The sequence below is a fragment of the Mustelus asterias genome, chromosome 13 (assembly GCF_964213995.1).
Source record: "Mustelus asterias chromosome 13, sMusAst1.hap1.1, whole genome shotgun sequence".
Lineage (NCBI taxonomy): Eukaryota > Metazoa > Chordata > Chondrichthyes > Carcharhiniformes > Triakidae > Mustelus > Mustelus asterias.
The window spans coordinates 50,675,437-50,693,564 of NC_135813.1; the positions used below are offsets into that span (position 1 = coordinate 50,675,437).

The 18,128-nt window shown below is 59.8% G+C and overlaps 1 protein-coding gene across 9 annotated transcripts in view; it reads left to right on the forward strand.

Annotated features, from left to right (window-relative positions):
* The window catches only part of exd3 (exonuclease 3'-5' domain containing 3), a 637,814-nt gene that overhangs the window by 189,314 nt on the left and 430,372 nt on the right, over window positions 1-18,128 (forward strand). For 8 of the 9 annotated variants that reach the window (XM_078226739.1, XM_078226741.1, XM_078226746.1 and 5 more), the window contains 2 exons: window positions 13,290-13,460; window positions 15,131-15,298. In XM_078226739.1, coding sequence (XP_078082865.1) covers window positions 13,290-13,460; window positions 15,131-15,298 — 339 coding nt within the window. The remainder of the gene's footprint in view (window positions 1-13,289; window positions 13,461-15,130; window positions 15,299-18,128) is intronic. The other variant, XM_078226744.1, reaches the window with a different exon arrangement.

An 18,128-nucleotide genomic window follows, 5' to 3' on the forward strand; every position in this document is an offset into this window, starting at 1 on the left:
TGTCTCCTGTCTCCCTTACCCCCTCCCTCCCTCCCTCCCCCCCCTCCCTGTCTCCCTCCCACCCTCCCTGTCTCCCTCCCTCCCTCCCCCCTCCCTCCCGCCCTCCCCCCTCCCTGTCTCCCTCCCTCCCTCCCTGTCTCCCTCCCTCCCTCCCTCCCAGTCTCCCTCCCTCCCTCCCTCCCGCCCTCCCTCCCGGTCTCCCTCCCTCCCTCCCTGTCTCCCTGTCTCTCTCCCTCCCTCCCTGGCTCCCCGTCTCCCTCCATCCCTCCCTGTCTCCCTCCCTCCCTCCCTGTCTCCCTCCCTCCCTCCCTGTCTCCGTCCCTCCCTCCCTGTCTCCTTCCCTCCCTCCCTGACTCCTTCCCTCCCTCCCTCCCTCCCTCCCTCCCTCCCTCCTTCCCTGACTCCTTCCCTCCCTCCCTCCCTCACTGACTCCTTCCCTCCCTCCCTCCCTGACTCCTTCCCTCCCACCCTGTCTCCTTCCCTCCCTCCCTGTCTCCTTCCCTCCCTCCCTGTCTCCTTCCCTCCCTCCCTGTCTCCTTCCCTCCCTCCCTGTCTCCCTCCCTCCTTCCCAGTCTCCCTCCCTCCTTCCCAGTCTCCCTCTCTCCCTCCCAGTATCCCTCCCCCCTCCCTCCCTGTCTCCCTCCCTCCCTGTCTCCCCCCCTCCCTGTCTCCCTATCTCCCGCCCTCCCTATCTGCCTCCCTCCTTGTCTCCCTCACTCCCTGTCTCCCTCTCTCCCTCCCTCCCTGTCTGTCTCACTCGCTCCCTCCCTCCCTGTCTCCCTCCATTCCTTCCTCCCTCCCTATTTCCCTCCCTCCCTCCCTGTCTCACTCCCTCCCTCCATGTCTCCCTCCCTCCCTGTCTCCCTCCCTCCCTGTCTCCCTCCCTCCCTGTCTCCCACCCTCCCTGTCTCCCTCCTTGACTCCCTCCCCCCCTCCCTCCCCGTCTCCCTGTCCCCCTCCCCGTCTCCCTGTCCCCCTCCCTGTCTCCCTCCCCCCTCCCCGTCTCCCTCCCCGTCTCCCTCCCCGTCTCCCTCCCCGTCTCCCTCCCCGTCTCCCTCCCCGTCTCCCTCCCGGTCTCCCTCCCGGTCTCCCTCCCGGTCTCCCTCCCCGTCTCCCTCCCCGTCTCCCTCCCCGTCTCCCTCCCCGTCTCCCTCCCCGTCTCCCTCCCAGTCTCCCTCCCCGTCTCCCTCCCCGTCTCCCTCCCCGTCTCCCTCCCCGTCTCCCTCCCCTTCTCCCTCCCAGTCTCCCTCCCCGTCTCCCTCCCTCCATCCTAGACTCCCTCCCTCAGTCCAAGACTCCCTCCCTCCAAGTCTCCCTCCCTCCCTCCAAGTCTCGCTCCCTCCCTCCAAGACTCCCTCCCTCCCTCCAAGTCTCCCTCACTCCAAGTCTCCCTCACTCCCAGTCTCGCTCCCTCCCTCTCTCCCTCCCCCCTCCCCCTCACTCCCTCCCTCCCTCCCCCTCACTCCCTCCCTCCCTCCGTCTCTCCCTCCCCCTCCCTCTCTCCCTCCCTCCCTGTCTCCCTCCCTCCCTGTCTCCCTCCCTCCCTGTCTGTCTCCCTGTCTGTATGTCTCCCTGTCTGTCTGTCTCCCTGTCTGTCTGTCTCCCTGTCTGTCTGTCTCCCTGTCTGTCTGTCTGTCTCCCTGTCTGTCTGTCTCCCTCCCTGTCTGGCTCCCTCCCTCCCTGGCTCCCTCCCTGTCGGGCTCCCTCCCTGTCGGGCTCCCTCCCTGTCGGGCTCCCTCCCTGTCGGGCTCCCTCCCTGTCGGGTTCCCTCCCTGTCGGGCTCCCTCCCTGTCGGGCTCCCTCCCTGTCTGCCTCCCTCCCTGTCTGCCTCCCTCCCTGTCTGCCTCCCTCCCCTGTCTGCCTCCCTCCCTGTCTGCCTCCCTCCCTGTCTGCCTCCCTCCCTGTCTGCCTCCCTCCCTGTCTGCCTCCCTCCCTGTCTGCCTCCCTCCCTGTCTGCCTCCCTCCCTGTCTGCCACCCTCCCTGTCTGCCTCCTTCCCTGTCTGCCTCCCTCCCTGTCTGCCTCCCTCCCTGCCTCCCTCCCTCCCTGTCTGCCTCCCTCCCTGGTCTGCCTCCCTCCCTGGTCTGCCTCCCTCCCTGTCTGCCTCCCTCCCTGTCTGCCTCCCTCCCTGTCTGCCTCCCTCCCTGTCTGCCTCCCTCCCTGTCTGCCTCCCTCCCTGTCTGCCTCCCTCCCTGTCTGCCTCCCTCCCTGTCTGCCTCCCTCCCTGTCTGCCTCCCTCCCTGTCTGCCTCCCTCCCTGTCTGCCTCCCTCCCTGTCTGCCTCCCTCCCTGTCTGCCTCCCTCCCTGTCTGCCTCCCTCCCTGTCTGCCTCCCTCCCTGTCTGCCTCCCTCCCTGTCTGCCTCCCTCCCTGCCTCCCTCCCTCCCTGCCTCCCTCCCTCCCTGCCTCCCTCCCTCCCTGCCTCCCTCCCTCCCTGTCTCCCACCCTCCCTGTCTCCCACCCTCCCTGTCTCCCACCCTCCCTGTCTCCCACCCTCCCTGTCTCCCACCACCCCTGTCTCCCACCCTCCCTGTCTCCCACCCTCCCTGTCTCCCTCCCTCCCTGTTCCCTGTCTCCCTGTCTCCCTCCCTGTCTCCCTCCCTTCCTCCCTGTCTCCCTCCCTTCCTCCCTGTCTCCCTCCCTTCCTCCCTGTCTCCCTCCCACCCGGTCTCCCTCCCTGTCTCCCACCCTCCCTCCCTGTCTCCCGGTCTCCCTCCCTGTCTCCCTGTCGCCCTCCCTGTCTCCCTGTCTCCCTCCCTCTCTCCCTCCCTCCCTCCCTCCCTCCCTCCCTCTCTCCCTGTCTCCCTCCCTGTCTCCCTCCCTCTCTCCCTGTCTCCCTCCCTCGCTGTCTCCCTCCCTGTCTCCCTCCCTGTCTCCCTCCCTGTCTTCCTCCCTGTCTGCCTCCCTCCCTGTCTCCCTCCCTCCCTGTCTCCCTCCCTCCCTGTCTCCCTCCCTCCCTGTCTCCCTCCCTCCCTGTCTCCCTCCCTCCCTGTCTCCCTCCCTCCCTGTCTCCCTCCCTCCCTGTCTCCCTCCCTCCCTGTCTCTCTCCCTCCCTCCCTCCCTCCCTGTCTGTCTCCCTCCCTGTCTCCCTCCCTCCCTGTCTCCCTCCCTCCCTCCCTGCCTGTCTCCCTCCCTCCCTGTCTCCCTCCCTCCCTGTCTCCCTCCCTCCCTGTCTCCCTCCCGCCCTCTCTCCCTCCCTCCCTGTCTCCCTCCCTCCCTGTCTCCCACCCTCCCTGTCTCCCACCCTCCCTGTCTCCCACCCTCCCTGTCTCCCTCCCTCCCTGTCTCCCTCCCTCCCTGTCTCCCTCCCTCCCTGTCTCCCTGTCTCCCTCCCTTCCTCCCTGTCTCCCTCCCTTCCTCCCTGTCTCCCTCCCTTCCTCCCTGTCTCCCTCCCACCCGGTCTCCCTCCCTGTCTCCCACCCTCCCTCCCTGTTTCCCATCCTCCATCCCTGTCTCCCTCCCTGTCTCCCTCCCTGTCTCCCTGTCTCCCTCCCTGTCTCCCTGTCTCCCTCCCTGTCTCCCTGTCTCCCTGTCTCCCTCCCTCCCTCCCTCCCTCCCTCCCTCCCTCCCTCCCTCCCTCTCTCCCTCCCTCCCTCCCTCCCTCCCTCCCTCCCTCTCTCCCTGTCTCCCTCCCTCGCTGTCTCCCTCCCTGTCTCCCTCCCTCCCTCCCTCTCTCCCTGTCTCCCTCCCTCGCTGTCTCCCTCCCTGTCTCCCTCCCTCCCTGTCTCCCTCCCTCCCTGTCTCCCTACCTCCCTGTCTCCCTACCTCCCTGTCTCCCTACCTCCCTGTCTCCCTACCTCCCTGCCTCCCTGTCTCCCTCCCTGTCTCCCTCCCCCCTCCCTGTCTCCCTCCCTCCCTCCCTGTCTCCCTAGCTGTCTCCCTCTCTGTCTCCCTGTCTCCCTCCCTCCCTGTCTCCCTCCCTCCCTCCCTCCCTGTCTCCCTCCCTGTCTCCCTACCTCCCTGCCTCCCTGTCTCCCTCCCTGTCTCCCTCCCCCCCTCCCTGTCTCCCTCCCTCCCTCCCTGTCTCCCTCCCTTCCTCCCTGTATCCCTCCCTTCCTCCCTGTCTCCCTCCCTTCCTCCCTGTCTCCCACCCTCCCTCCCTGTTTCCCATCCTCCCTCCCTGTCTCCCATCCTCCCTCCCTGTCTCCCTCCCTGTCTCCCTCCCTGTCTCCCTGTCTCCCTCCCTCTCTCCCTCCCTCCCTCCCTCCCTCTCTCCCTCCCTCCCTCCCTCCCTCCCTCCCTCCCTCCCTCCCTCCCTCCCTCTCTCCCTGTCTCCCTCCCTCCCTGTCTCCCTCCCTCCCTGTCTCCCTCCCTCCCTCCCTCCCTGTCTCCCTCCCTCGCTGTCTCCCTCCCTGTCTCCCTCCCTCCCTGTCTCCCTCCATGTCTCCCTACCTCCCTACCTCCCTGTCTCCCTACCTCCCTGTCTCCCTGTCTCCCTACCTCCCTGCCTCCCTGTCTCCCTCCCTGTCTCCCTCCCCCCCTCCCTGTCTCCCTCCCTCCCTCCCTCCCAGTCTCCCTAGCTGTCTCCCTCTCTGTCTCCCTGTTTCCCTCCCTCCCTGTCTCCCTCCCTCCCTCCCTCCCTGTCTCCCTCCCTGTCTCCCTCCCTGTCTCCCTCCCTGTCTCCCTACCTCCCTGCCTCCCTGTCTCCCTCCCTGTCTCCCTCCCCCCCTCCCTGTCTCCCTCCCTCCCTCCCTCCCTCCCTGTCTCCCTCTCTGTCTCCCTCCCTCCCTCCCTGGCTCCCTCCCTGTCTGGCTCCCTCCCTGTCTGCCTCCCTCCCTGTCTGGCTCCCTCCCTGTCTGGCTCCCTCCCTGTCTGGCTCCCTCCCTGTCTGGCTCCCTCCCTGTCTGGCTCCCTCCCTGTTTGGCTCCCTCCCTGTCTGGCTCCCTCCCTGTCTGGCTCCCTCCCTGTCTGTCTGTCTCCCTGTCTGTCTGTCTCCCTGTCTGTCTGTCTCCCTGTCTGTCTGTCTCCCTGTCTGTCTCCCTGTCTCCCTCCCTGTCTCCTGTCTCCCTTACCCCCTCCCTCCCTCCCTCCCCCCTCCCTGTCTCCCTCCCACCCTCCCTGTCTCCCTCCCTCCCTCCCCCCTCCCTCCCGCCCTCCCCCCTCCCTGTCTCCCTCCCTCCCTCCCTGTCTCCCTCCCTCCCTCCCTCCCAGTCTCCCTCCCTCCCTCCCTCCCGCCCTCCCTCCCGGTCTCCCTCCCTCCCTCCCTGTCTCCCTGTCTCTCTCCCTCCCTCCCTGGCTCCCCGTCTCCCTCCATCCCTCCCTGTCTCCCTCCCTCCCTCCCTGTCTCCCTCCCTCCCTCCCTGTCTCCGTCCCTCCCTCCCTGTCTCCTTCCCTCCCTCCCTGACTCCTTCCCTCCCTCCCTCCCTCCCTCCCTCCCTCCCTCCCTGACTCCTTCCCTCCCTCCCTCCCTCACTGACTCCTTCCCTCCCTCCCTCCCTGACTCCTTCCCTCCCACCCTGTCTCCTTCCCTCCCTCCCTGTCTCCTTCCCTCCCTCCCTGTCTCCTTCCCTCCCTCCCTGTCTCCTTCCCTCCCTCCCTGTCTCCTTCCCTCCCTCCCTGTCTCCCTCCCTCCTTCCCAGTCTCCCTCCCTCCTTCCCAGTCTCCCTCTCTCCCTCCCAGTATCCCTCCCCCCTCCCTCCCTGTCTCCCTCCCTCCCTGTCTCCCCCCCTCCCTGTCTCCCTATCTCCCGCCCTCCCTATCTGCCTCCCTCCTTGTCTCCCTCACTCCCTGTCTCCCTCTCTCCCTCCCTCCCTGTCTGTCTCACTCGCTCCCTCCCTCCCTGTCTCCCTCCATTCCTTCCTCCCTCCCTATTTCCCTCCCTCCCTCCCTGTCTCACTCCCTCCCTCCATGTCTCCCTCCCTCCCTGTCTCCCTCCCTCCCTGTCTCCCTCCCTCCCTGTCTCCCACCCTCCCTGTCTCCCTCCTTGACTCCCTCCCCCCCTCCCTCCCCGTCTCCCTGTCCCCCTCCCCGTCTCCCTGTCCCCCTCCCTGTCTCCCTCCCCCCTCCCCGTCTCCCTCCCCGTCTCCCTCCCCGTCTCCCTCCCCGTCTCCCTCCCCGTCTCCCTCCCCGTCTCCCTCCCGGTCTCCCTCCCGGTCTCCCTCCCGGTCTCCCTCCCCGTCTCCCTCCCCGTCTCCCTCCCCGTCTCCCTCCCCGTCTCCCTCCCCGTCTCCCTCCCAGTCTCCCTCCCCGTCTCCCTCCCCGTCTCCCTCCCCGTCTCCCTCCCCGTCTCCCTCCCCTTCTCCCTCCCAGTCTCCCTCCCCGTCTCCCTCCCTCCATCCTAGACTCCCTCCCTCAGTCCAAGACTCCCTCCCTCCAAGTCTCCCTCCCTCCCTCCAAGTCTCGCTCCCTCCCTCCAAGACTCCCTCCCTCCCTCCAAGTCTCCCTCACTCCAAGTCTCCCTCACTCCCAGTCTCGCTCCCTCCCTCTCTCCCTCCCCCTCCCCCTCACTCCCTCCCTCCCTCCCCCTCACTCCCTCCCTCCCTCCGTCTCTCCCTCCCCCTCCCTCTCTCCCTCCCTCCCTGTCTCCCTCCCTCCCTGTCTCCCTCCCTCCCTGTCTGTCTCCCTGTCTGTATGTCTCCCTGTCTGTCTGTCTCCCTGTCTGTCTGTCTCCCTGTCTGTCTGTCTCCCTGTCTGTCTGTCTGTCTCCCTGTCTGTCTGTCTCCCTGTCTGTCTGACTCCCTGTCTGTCTGACTCCCTGTCTGTCTGACTCCCTGTCTGTATGACTCCCTGTCTCCTACCCTGTCTGCCTCCCTGTCTGCCTCCCTGTCTGCCTCCCTGTCTGTCTCCCTGTCTGTCTCCCTGTCTGTCTCCCACCCTGTCCGTCTCCCACCCTGTCCGTCTCCCACCCTGTCTGTCTCCCACCCTGTCTGTCTCCCACCCTGTCTGTCTCCCACCCTGTCTGTCTCCCACCCTGTCTGTCTCCCACTCAGTCTGTCTCCCACCCTGTCTGTCTCCCACCCTGTCTGTCTCCCACCCTGTCTGTCTCCCTCCCGGTCTGGCTCCCTCCCGGTCTGGCTCCCTCCCTGTCTGGCTCCCTCCCTGTCTGGCTCCCTCCCTGTCTGGCTCCCTCCCTGTCTGGCTCCCTCCCTGTCTGGCTCCCTCCCTCTCTGGCTCCCTCCCTCTCTGGCTCCCTCCCTCTCTGGCTCCCTCCCTCTCTGGCTCCCTCCCTCTCTGGCTCCCTCCCTGTCTGGCTCCCTCCCTGTCTGGCTCCCTCCCTGTCTGGCTCCCTCCCTGTCTGGCTCCCTCCCTGTCTGGCTCCCTCCCTGTCTGGCTCCCTCCCTGTCTGGCTCCCTCCCTGTCTGGCTCCCTCCCTGTCTGGCTCCCTCCCTGTCTGGCTCCCTCCCTGTCTGGCTCCCTCCCTCCCTGGCTCCCTCCCTGTCGGGCTCCCTCCCTGTCGGGCTCCCTCCCTGTCGGGTTCCCTCCCTGTCGGGCTCCCTCCCTGTCGGGCTCCCTCCCTGTCTGCCTCCCTCCCTGTCTGCCTCCCTCCCTGTCTGCCTCCCTCCCTGTCTGCCTCCCTCCCTGTCTGCCTCCCTCCCTGTCTGCCTCCCTCCCTGTCTGCCTCCCTCCCTGTCTGCCTCCCTCCCTGTCTGCCTCCCTCCCTGTCTGCCTCCCTCCCTGTCTGCCACCCTCCCTGTCTGCCTCCTTCCCTGTCTGCCTCCCTCCCTGTCTGCCTCCCTCCCTGCCTCCCTCCCTCCCTGTCTGCCTCCCTCCCTGGTCTGCCTCCCTCCCTGGTCTGCCTCCCTCCCTGTCTGCCTCCCTCCCTGTCTGCCTCCCTCCCTGTCTGCCTCCCTCCCTGTCTGCCTCCCTCCCTGTCTGCCTCCCTCCCTGTCTGCCTCCCTCCCTGTCTGCCTCCCTCCCTGTCTGCCTCCCTCCCTGTCTGCCTCCCTCCCTGTCTGCCTCCCTCCCTGTCTGCCTCCCTCCCTGTCTGCCTCCCTCCCTGTCTGCCTCCCTCCCTGTCTGCCTCCCTCCCTGTCTGCCTCCCTCCCTGTCTGCCTCCCTCCCTGTCTGCCTCCCTCCCTGCCTCCCTCCCTCCCTGCCTCCCTCCCTCCCTGCCTCCCTCCCTCCCTGCCTCCCTCCCTCCCTGTCTCCCACCCTCCCTGTCTCCCACCCTCCCTGTCTCCCACCCTCCCTGTCTCCCACCCTCCCTGTCTCCCACCACCCCTGTCTCCCACCCTCCCTGTCTCCCACCCTCCCTGTCTCCCTCCCTCCCTGTTCCCTGTCTCCCTGTCTCCCTCCCTGTCTCCCTCCCTTCCTCCCTGTCTCCCTCCCTTCCTCCCTGTCTCCCTCCCTTCCTCCCTGTCTCCCTCCCACCCGGTCTCCCTCCCTGTCTCCCACCCTCCCTCCCTGTCTCCCGGTCTCCCTCCCTGTCTCCCTGTCGCCCTCCCTGTCTCCCTGTCTCCCTCCCTCTCTCCCTCCCTCCCTCCCTCCCTCCCTCCCTCCCTCTCTCCCTGTCTCCCTCCCTGTCTCCCTCCCTCTCTCCCTGTCTCCCTCCCTCGCTGTCTCCCTCCCTGTCTCCCTCCCTGTCTCCCTCCCTGTCTCCCTCCCTGTCTTCCTCCCTGTCTGCCTCCCTCCCTGTCTCCCTCCCTCCCTGTCTCCCTCCCTCCCTGTCTCCCTCCCTCCCTGTCTCCCTCCCTCCCTGTCTCCCTCCCTCCCTGTCTCCCTCCCTCCCTGTCTCCCTCCCTCCCTGTCTCCCTCCCTCCCTGTCTCTCTCCCTCCCTCCCTCCCTCCCAGTCTGTCTCCCTCCCTGTCTCCCTCCCTCCCTGTCTCCCTCCCTCCCTCCCTGCCTGTCTCCCTCCCTCCCTGTCTCCCTCCCTCCCTGTCTCCCTCCCTCCCTGTCTCCCTCCCGCCCTCTCTCCCTCCCTCCCTGTCTCCCTCCCTCCCTGTCTCCCACCCTCCCTGTCTCCCACCCTCCCTGGCTCCCACCCTCCCTGTCTCCCTCCCTCCCTGTCTCCCTCCCTCCCTGTCTCCCTCCCTCCCTGTCTCCCTGTCTCCCTCCCTTCCTCCCTGTCTCCCTCCCTTCCTCCCTGTCTCCCTCCCTTCCTCCCTGTCTCCCTCCCTTCCTCCCTGTCTCCCTCCCACCCGGTCTCCCTCCCTGTCTCCCACCCTCCCTCCCTGTTTCCCATCCTCCATCCCTGTCTCCCTCCCTGTCTCCCTCCCTGTCTCCCTGTCTCCCTCCCTGTCTCCCTGTCTCCCTCCCTGTCTCCCTGTCTCCCTGTCTCCCTCCCTCCCTCCCTCCCTCCCTCCCTCCCTCCCTCCCTCTCTCCCTCCCTCCCTCCCTCCCTCCCTCTCTCCCTGTCTCCCTCCCTCGCTGTCTCCCTCCCTGTCTCCCTCCCTCCCTCCCTCTCTCCCTGTCTCCCTCCCTCGCTGTCTCCCTCCCTGTCTCCCTCCCTCCCTGTCTCCCTCCCTCCCTGTCTCCCTACCTCCCTGTCTCCCTACCTCCCTGTCTCCCTACCTCCCTGTCTCCCTACCTCCCTGTCTCCCTACCTCCCTGCCTCCCTGTCTCCCTCCCTGTCTCCCTCCCCCCCTCCCTGTCTCCCTCCCTCCCTCCCTGTCTCCCTAGCTGTCTCCCTCTCTGTCTCCCTGTCTCCCTCCCTCCCTGTCTCCCTCCCTCCCTCCCTCCCTGTCTCCCTCCCTGTCTCCCTACCTCCCTGCCTCCCTGTCTCCCTCCCTGTCTCCCTCCCCCCCTCCCTGTCTCCCTCCCTCCCTCCCTGTCTCCCTCTCTGTCTCCCTGTCTCCCTCCCTCCCTGTCTCTCTCCCTCCCTCCCTCCCTCCCTGCCTGTCTCCCTCCCTGTCTCCCTCCCTCCCTCCCTGCCTGTCTCTCTCCCTCCCTGTCTCCCTCCCGCCCTGTCTCCCTCCCGCCCTGTCTCCCTCCCTCCCTGTCTCCCTCCCTCCCTATCTCCCTCCCTCCCTGGCCCCCTCTCTCCCTCTCTCCCTCCGTCCCTGTCTCCCTCCCTCCGTCCCTGTCTCCCTCCCTCCGTCCCTGTCTCCCTCCCTCCGTCCCTGTCTCCCTCCGTCCCTGTCTCCCTCCGTCCCTGTCTCCCTCCCTCCCTGTCTCCCTCCCTCCCTGTCTCCCTCCCTCCCTGTCTCCCTCCCTCCCTGTCTCCCTCCCTCCCTGTCTCCCTCCCTCCCTGTCTCCCTCCCTCCCTGTCTCCCTCCCTCCCTGTCTCCCTCCCTCCCCGTCTCCTTCCCTCCCCGTCTCCCTCCCTCCCCGTCTCCCTCCTGTCTCCCTCCAAGACTCCCTCCCTCCCTCCAGGACTCCCTCCCTCCCTCCAAGACTCCCTCCCTCCCTCCCTCCAAGTCTCCCTCCCTGTCTCCCTCCCTCCCTGTCTCCCTCCCTCCCTGTCTCCCTCCCTCCCTGTCTCCCTCCCTCCCTGTCTCCCTCCCTCCCTCTCTGTCTGCCTCCCTCCCTGTCTCCCTCCCTGTCTCCCTCCCTACCTCCCTGTCTCCCTCCCTTCCTTCCTGTCTCCCTCCCACCCGGTCTCCCTCCCTGTCTCCCACCCTCCCTCCCTCCCTCCCTCCCTCCCTGTCTCCCTCCCTGTCTCCCTGTCTCCCTGTCTCCCTCCCTCCCTCCCTGTCTCCCTGTCTCCCTCCCTCGCTGTCTCCCTCCCTGTCTCCCTCCCTCCCTGTCTCCCTCCCTGTCTCCCTACCTCCCTGTCTCCCTACCTCCCTGCCTCCCTGTCTCCCTGCCTCCCTGTCTCCCTCCCTGTCTCCCTCCCCCCCTCCCTGTCTCCCTCCCTCCCTCCCTCCCTCCCTGTCTCCCTAGCTGTCTCCCTCTCTGTCTCCCTGTCTCCCTCCCTCCCTGTCTCTCTCCCTCCCTCCCTCCCTCCCTCCCTCCCTCCCTGCCTGTCTCCCTCCCTGTCTCCCTCCCTCCCTGCCTGTCTCCCTCCCTCCCTGTCTCCCTCCCTCCCTGTCTCCCTCCCTCCCTGTCTCCCTCCCTCCCTGTCTCCCTCCCTCCCTGTCTCCCTCCCTCCCTGTCTCCCTCCCGCCCTGTCTCCCTCCCGCCCTGTCTCCCTCCCGCCCTGTCTCCCTCCCGCCCTGTCTCCCTCCCGCCCTGTCTCCCTCCCGCCCTGTCTCCCTCCCTCCCTGTCTCCCTCCCTCCCTGTCTCCCTCCCTCCCTATCTCCCTCCCTCCCTGGCCCCCTCTCTCCCTCCCTCCCTGTCTCCCTCCCTCCCTGTCTCCCTCCCTCCCTCCCCGTCTCCCTCCCTCCCCGTCTCCCTCCTGTCTCCCTCCAAGACTCCCTCCCTCCCTCCAGGACTCCCTCCCTCCCTCCAAGACTCCCTCCCTCCCTCCCTCCAAGTCTTCCTCCCTGCCGGTCTCCCTCCCTCCCTCCTTCCTGATCTCCCTCCCGGTCTCCCTCCCCTCCCGGTATCTCTCCCGGTCTCCCTCCCGGTCTCCCTCCCTCCCTCCCGGTCTCCCCGCCGCCTCCCCCTCGCCCCGCCGTCTCCCCCTCGCCCCGCCGTCTCCCTCTCGCCCCGCCGTCTCCCCCTCGCCCCGCCGTCTCCCCCTCACCCCGCCGTCTCCCCCTCGCCCCGCCGTCTTCCCCTCCGCCCCCGCCGTCTCCCCCTCCGCCCCCGCCGTCTCCGCCCCCGCCGTCTCCCCCTCGCCCCCGCCGTCTCCCCCTCGCCCCGCCGTCTCCCCCTCTCGCCCCTGCCGGGCCCCCCTCGCCCCCGCCTGGCCCCCGCCCCCACTCTCACTGGAGGGCACTGGAGAGAACAGCTCGACTTTTCTTTAAGTAGTGGCTTTTGAGATCTGAGATATCAAGTAAAAAAGATGGCAATTAAGACACGCTCCCTCACAACCTTCTCACTCCGAGACAAGAATTTCTAAGTACTGAGACATGTCTAACAGCTAAGAAAGGAATTGCCTGTGTATTTGGCAAGGAGAGTAAAATGTCTGTTTATGGACAGCTGCTTCGTCATAAGACCATAAGGCATCAGAACAGAATTAGGCTACCCGGCCCATCGAGTCTGCTCTGCCATTCAATCATGGCTGATATTTTTCTCATCTCCATTCTCCTGTTTTTCCCCATAACCCCTGATCACTGTATTAATCAAGAACCTATCTATCTCTGTTTCAAAGACACTCAATGACCTGGCCTCCACAGCCTTCTGCGGCAAAGAGTTCCACAGATTCACCAGTCTCTAGTTGAAGAAATTCCTCCTCGTCTGTTTTAAAGGATCGTCCCTTTAGCCTGAGGTTGTGCCCTCTGGTTCTAGCTTTTCCTACTCGTGGGAACATCCTGATGCAGCGCGATGCCAGCAGCGTGGGTTCAATTCCCATACTGGCTGAGGTTATTCATAAAGGCCCCACCTTCTAAATCTTGTCCCTCACCTGAGGTGTAGTGATCCTCAGGTTATATCACCACCAGTCACTGACTGTGGTCATCTGGGGCTATGGCGACTTTACCTTTAAAATGTGCAGTAGGCTGATTGGCTTTTTTCTTTGTCCATTTTATGGTTCTAGTACTTTTCAAATGTTCATCAAAATGCAGAAATATAAACTGAATAAATAAAATGCACTTCCATTCTGTTTTCTCAGTGAATCCCACTATGAGTGTGGCACTTGGCCTGAATTTCCATCACTACTTTGCATTGTCTTACCTCACCTCGGGCAATGGTTGTGGATTGAAACCCCACTAGTGTGTTGTAGTCGGGATTTCTGTCTCTCTGGGGTTTGTGTGATTGGGGATTTTTCCCATGGCACTTAGGTACAGTTGAGTGTGTGATTAATTATTGTTTGTAATAATATCCAAATATAATAATTGAAGAAAAACCATGGAGGAATATACAGGGCAATAAAGACTGCCACGTGTACTCCCTCATTGCCTCCAGTCCCACTCCTCAAATCCCCCCGTGCACGCACTGCCTGTTTTGACTGCAGGACGGTGGTTAGCGAGCATGAGAGCTTCACTTGTCCTCCTTCTTTGTTTCCTTACGGTCTGATGGGAAGGAAAGTTTGAAGGAACGTGGCCTTTACGAAGCAGCTCCGTAAAAAGCGTCTGTCTGCCCTGTGATTGCCAGGCACTGAAAGCACCTTTTTGTCTTCGGTGGTGCATGGCATTGTGACATTTTGCATGTTTATGGGATAATTAGTGCAGACAATTGCCTCTTCACAGGCTGCTGCTGCGGTGAAATGAAGTGTTAAGGAATCTGGATTGCCGTACACTGTCACAGCAAGTGGGATGGGGGACAGAGAGCAACAGTTACTTTGCTGAATAAATTAGCAGTCTCCTTTTGTCTGCTTGCAGATTAGGGGCCTCCCTCTTTTTGTTCACTCTCCCTTTGTCTCCTCAGCTCCCAGAAGAAGCAAGGCGAGGATTTGCTTCCTTCACTGACCCACTGGAAGGGCTCCTGGTCATGTTGGAGAACAGCCACGACTGGAGAAAGGGGAAGGCGCATTCCCTGTCACATTACATCATCAAGCAGTTCAGCAATTGGATTACAGAAGATGTCCGAGTCCAGCAGGTTGGCAAAGGAACAAACAATCCAACACAGATTGCATTCTGAACTACCCTGAACACCGGGGTATAGGGACTTGTAGTATCAGGAGGGGAGGGGGCATGGACAAGCTTGTAATTTACTAGCCAATTAAATTGAAGGAATCATATCAGACTGGACTGAAAAATGTTACATTTGGGAATTCATTCTGGTTCCCAAAAAGCATTTTCTCTAGCAGCTGCACAAATTAATATAGCATTTCCAATATAAATATATATCTTTCTATTCCTGTGTGTTTTTGCCCCTATCCTCTGGCTCTGTACATCAGTTTAAGGGAAACACAGAACTGTTCCAGTGCAGAAGGAGGCCATTCAGCCCATCATGTCTGTCCTGGTTCGCCTAATGAGCAATTTGTTTATTGCTGTTCTTCCATCTTCTCCCCATAACCGTGCACATTCTTTTCAGATAACAATCTAACTCCCTTTTGAATGCTTCAATTGAACCTGCCTCCACCACATTGTCATGCAATCACTCACTGTGTGAAAATGTTTTCCCGTGTCACTTTTGCTTCTTTTGCCAATTGCTTTAATTCCATGCCCTCTCATTCTCCATCATTTCACGAGTGGGAACAGTTTCTCCCTATCTACTCTGTCCAGATCCCTCATGATTTTGAACATTTCTATCAAATCTTCTCTCAGCCACCTTGTCTCCAAGGAGAACAGTCCCAACCTCTCCAATGCACAAACCAAGAAAAAAGGAAGACAGTGCCCTGTGCTGAGGTAACATTAATGCCCTTCTGCTTAAAACCCCCATCACTTTGGTTTTGCATGTCCCTTATCTCTGTAACCGCCTCCAGTCCTATAAGACTGTTTGGCACATTCTGCAACCCCTCCCTTCACCTCACTATTGACACCCAGAACCACAGTTTGAATAAAAACAAAGTTCTCAACAGATAGACTGAAGTTCATGGAATTGTATCCCAACAATAGAATGAGGCACATGCAACTGCACCCCAATGTTTGTCTGTAAATAATGTAAGGTTATGAAACTATGTGAATAGTTCTACTCAGTAATGATTATAAGTTATATGCAAGCATTCTTTCAGTGATGATAATAAGAGCTTAGATGAGTGCTTGAAATGCCATAATATACAGGGCAATGGACTAAGTGCTGAAAGATGGATAGACACTTGACAGTTGATACGTACATGATGGGCCAATGAACCCCTTTTTGTGCTGTAAGACTTTACGACTATGATATGTGTGTGAGCTGTTCTGTTCAATTCCTTTTTATTCACTGTGGGCATTACTGGCAAGGCTGGTATTACCCATCCAAATTTCACTTTTGAATGTGGTAGTGAATTGCCACCTTGATTGGTTCTGGTTTGTTTTAGCAACTTTGATAAAACTAAGTGGCTTGCTAAACCATTTCAGAGGACATTTAAATGTCAACCACATTGCCGTGGATTTGGAGTCACGTGTCGACCAAACCAGGTAAGGATGACAGATTTCCTTCCCTCAAGAACATAAGTGAATCAGTGGTGGTTTTAATGACATGTTGGTACTTTTATGATCGCCATTATTGACACTATTTTTATATTCTAGATTTATTTAATTAATATAATTTAACTGGCGTGATGATGGCATTATACCCTTTCTTCCGTGTTCCTATCCTTCATCATGTTTTCCCGTTAACAGCCATTCCTGAAACAGCCCATGCTGCAAGCGAGAGTCTTCTCTTTACTCACTGAGGTTCCCACTAACATGCTGGATCAGCTGATCAGCCTGTATGAAGTGGACAAGGCTGACCCATCCTCCCAGCTGGGTCTGATCAATGACCTGTGCGTCAAGGACAAGTACAAAGAGGTGAGGTGCATCCTGGAATGTGTGGATTGCTGGAGAAACTCAGCTGATCATTGTCATGTGTCCTTTATAAATATGCAAGGATTCTCGTTGTTAGCGTCCATTATCTTTTAGTTTCCCTTTGGGGGAATTTGAAAGAGGCCAGGAATATCTGATAGCTTGGTAAATTTGGAGAGTATTCAGAAGGATCTTGCTTATTGCAGGAAATTATATTTTCCACAGTGGATTCTGTTTCACAATATGTCGATGTTCAGTAATATTACTCCCCTTTCCAGCCTGGACACGGTTAGCTGGACAGTTCCCATTCCTGGTCTGAATCCTTTCTTCTCCAAATGTACCCATCATTTTTCCCTAAGGGATGTTGCAATTTGGAGCAGCTTGTATTTTGCAGCAGTCACGGTGTGGGACCTTTCATAGCAAAATGGAGAGATTAACTTGTTCAGTCGAACCCTGGAGGTGTTGTACTCCTTATCGCTTTTGTCCACTGCAATAAATGGCAACATTTGTGTGCATGGCAGAAAACACTTCAAATTCTCTTTTACCTGCGGTATTGAATCTAATCAGGAGCTGCATTCCTCCACCATGCATCTTCTCAGATGGTTGAACATTTTGGTGTCACTGACTTTGGAACTTTGTCATCACAGCTTCTCAATTCCTTTTCAATGCAAATGATGGAGGTAGCCTGGCTGTTTGTGGATCATTCGAAAGCCATAACTGGGATAGAGCCAGCAGACAGTATTGCTGCTCCTGTGATATTTCCTAACAACTATCTGAGCAAGCCAAGCTGTGCCAGGGAGAATAGGGGGATGATTGACAGAGCAGCTAGTGTGTCACGGTCATCTGCTGCACTTCAGGCTCTGAAAGGGTGTCTGGTTGCGAATAAATGAAACTCTCCAGCCCTTTCTATACATTCCTGTGAGAAGAAAAGAGTCTGTTGTCACTGTTGGCTATCGGAGAGGGAAAGGAGGCTATTGTCACATGAGCAGGGCAGCCTGGCAGGCAGGGCATGGTTCACTGCCCCATGATATCGCTGAGTCTGCCGAGAATCCACATTCAGGCCTTGTCACTTTTGATTTGGGGGTATCACAATGCAATTAGCTGTGATATTTCATAGCCAGCAGTGGTGACCTCCCCCTGGACTCAATGCTCAGCATTGTGTGCTGTGGCTGGGATCGTTAGTCAATGCTGCATCACCCTGACCTGCCGAACCCTAGGGGAAAGAGAACACAAAAGCCTTTCTCATGTTCCTGCTCCTGCCCTGCTTTTGTCAGCCACCAAGAGGAGAAAAGTATCTTAATTTGACCCAAGTGTTTTCTTTGCTGTAATTTTTATGTACCCTGGGAATTTATTCACAAATGTTATTATTAGAGCAGGAAAATCTGGCAGCGTGTGCTAAAGACCCCCGTCAATTATTTAGCTTTGGTTCTCTTTGCGCCCTGTTACAATCCAATCTGTCAGAGCTCGGCATTAACCCTTCACAGTGTGTGTTCCAGCCTTTTGTCTCCAGTGCTGCGAGAATCCTATCGCTGTGTTTTGGGGGAACTGTTTATTAATTCTTTGAGTAGAAACTTTTTTTGTGACTTTCTATTTAATGGAATTAATACAGCTGTTCAAGATTACAAGTTGTGATAGTGTAAATGAGGAAAATCTGTTTCCAGTGGCAGAACGATCAGTAACCAGTGAACACAGACTGAAACAAACTCAAAAGAGGCTGAGAGGAGATGAGAATTGTTTTAACACAGCACGGTATTATCATCTGGGAAACACTGCCAAGCATGGTGGAAACAGATTCAATAGGAACTTTTAAAAGGGTATTGAATAAATAGTTGAAAAGGAGAAATTTACAGAGCTATGGGGGGAAAAGCAGGGAAGTGAGACTAATTAGATAAGTGATTGAAAGAGCCAGCATAGACAGGATGGATCAAATAACCTATTTCTGCACTGTGTCATTCTATGATAAAATAACTGACCTGATGACTCCGTGATTAAGTAGTTGCTCAGTGTGATGCTAAGCAATGCAGAGGAGGCTGCGCTAAATTACCTGGTCTCATCCATGTTAGTGGCTGTGGTATCATAGAGTTACAGAGGTTTACAGCATGGAAACAGGCCCTTCGGCCCAACTTGCCCATGCCACCCTTTTTTTTAAAACCCCTAAACTAATCCCAATTGCCTGCATTTAACCCATATCCCTCTATACCCGTCGTACCCATGTAACTATCTAAATGCTTTTTAAAAAATAAAATTGTACCCGCCTCTACTACTACCTCTGGCAGCTTGTTCCAGACACTCACCACCCTCTGTGTGAAAAAATTGCCCCTTTGGACACTTCTGTATCTCTCCCCTCTCACCTTAAACGTATGTCCTCTAGTTTTGGACTCCCCTACCTTTGGGAAAAGGTATTAGAGTTAGCCCATGTTTCCCCACTATGAAAATGGAAAAAATTGCCCAACATCTACAGCACAGAACTTGGCCATTTGGCCCAGCTGGTGTTTACGGGCCATACAAGCCTCCTGCAATTCTGATTACCTCCTCCCAATCCATCCGCCACTCTATTCCCTCATCCCTCATAGAAACCCTACAGTGCAGAAGGAGGCCATTCGGCCCATCGAGTCTGCTCCGACCACAATCCCACCCAGGCCCTACCCCCACATATTTACCCGCTAATCCCTCTAACCTACACATCCCAGGACTCTAAGGGGCAATTTTTAACCTGGCCAATCAACCTAACCCGCACATCTTTGGACTGTGGGAGGAAACCGGAGCACCCGGTGGAAACCCACGCAGACACGAGGAGAATGTGCAAACTCCACACAGACAGTGACCCGAGCCGGGA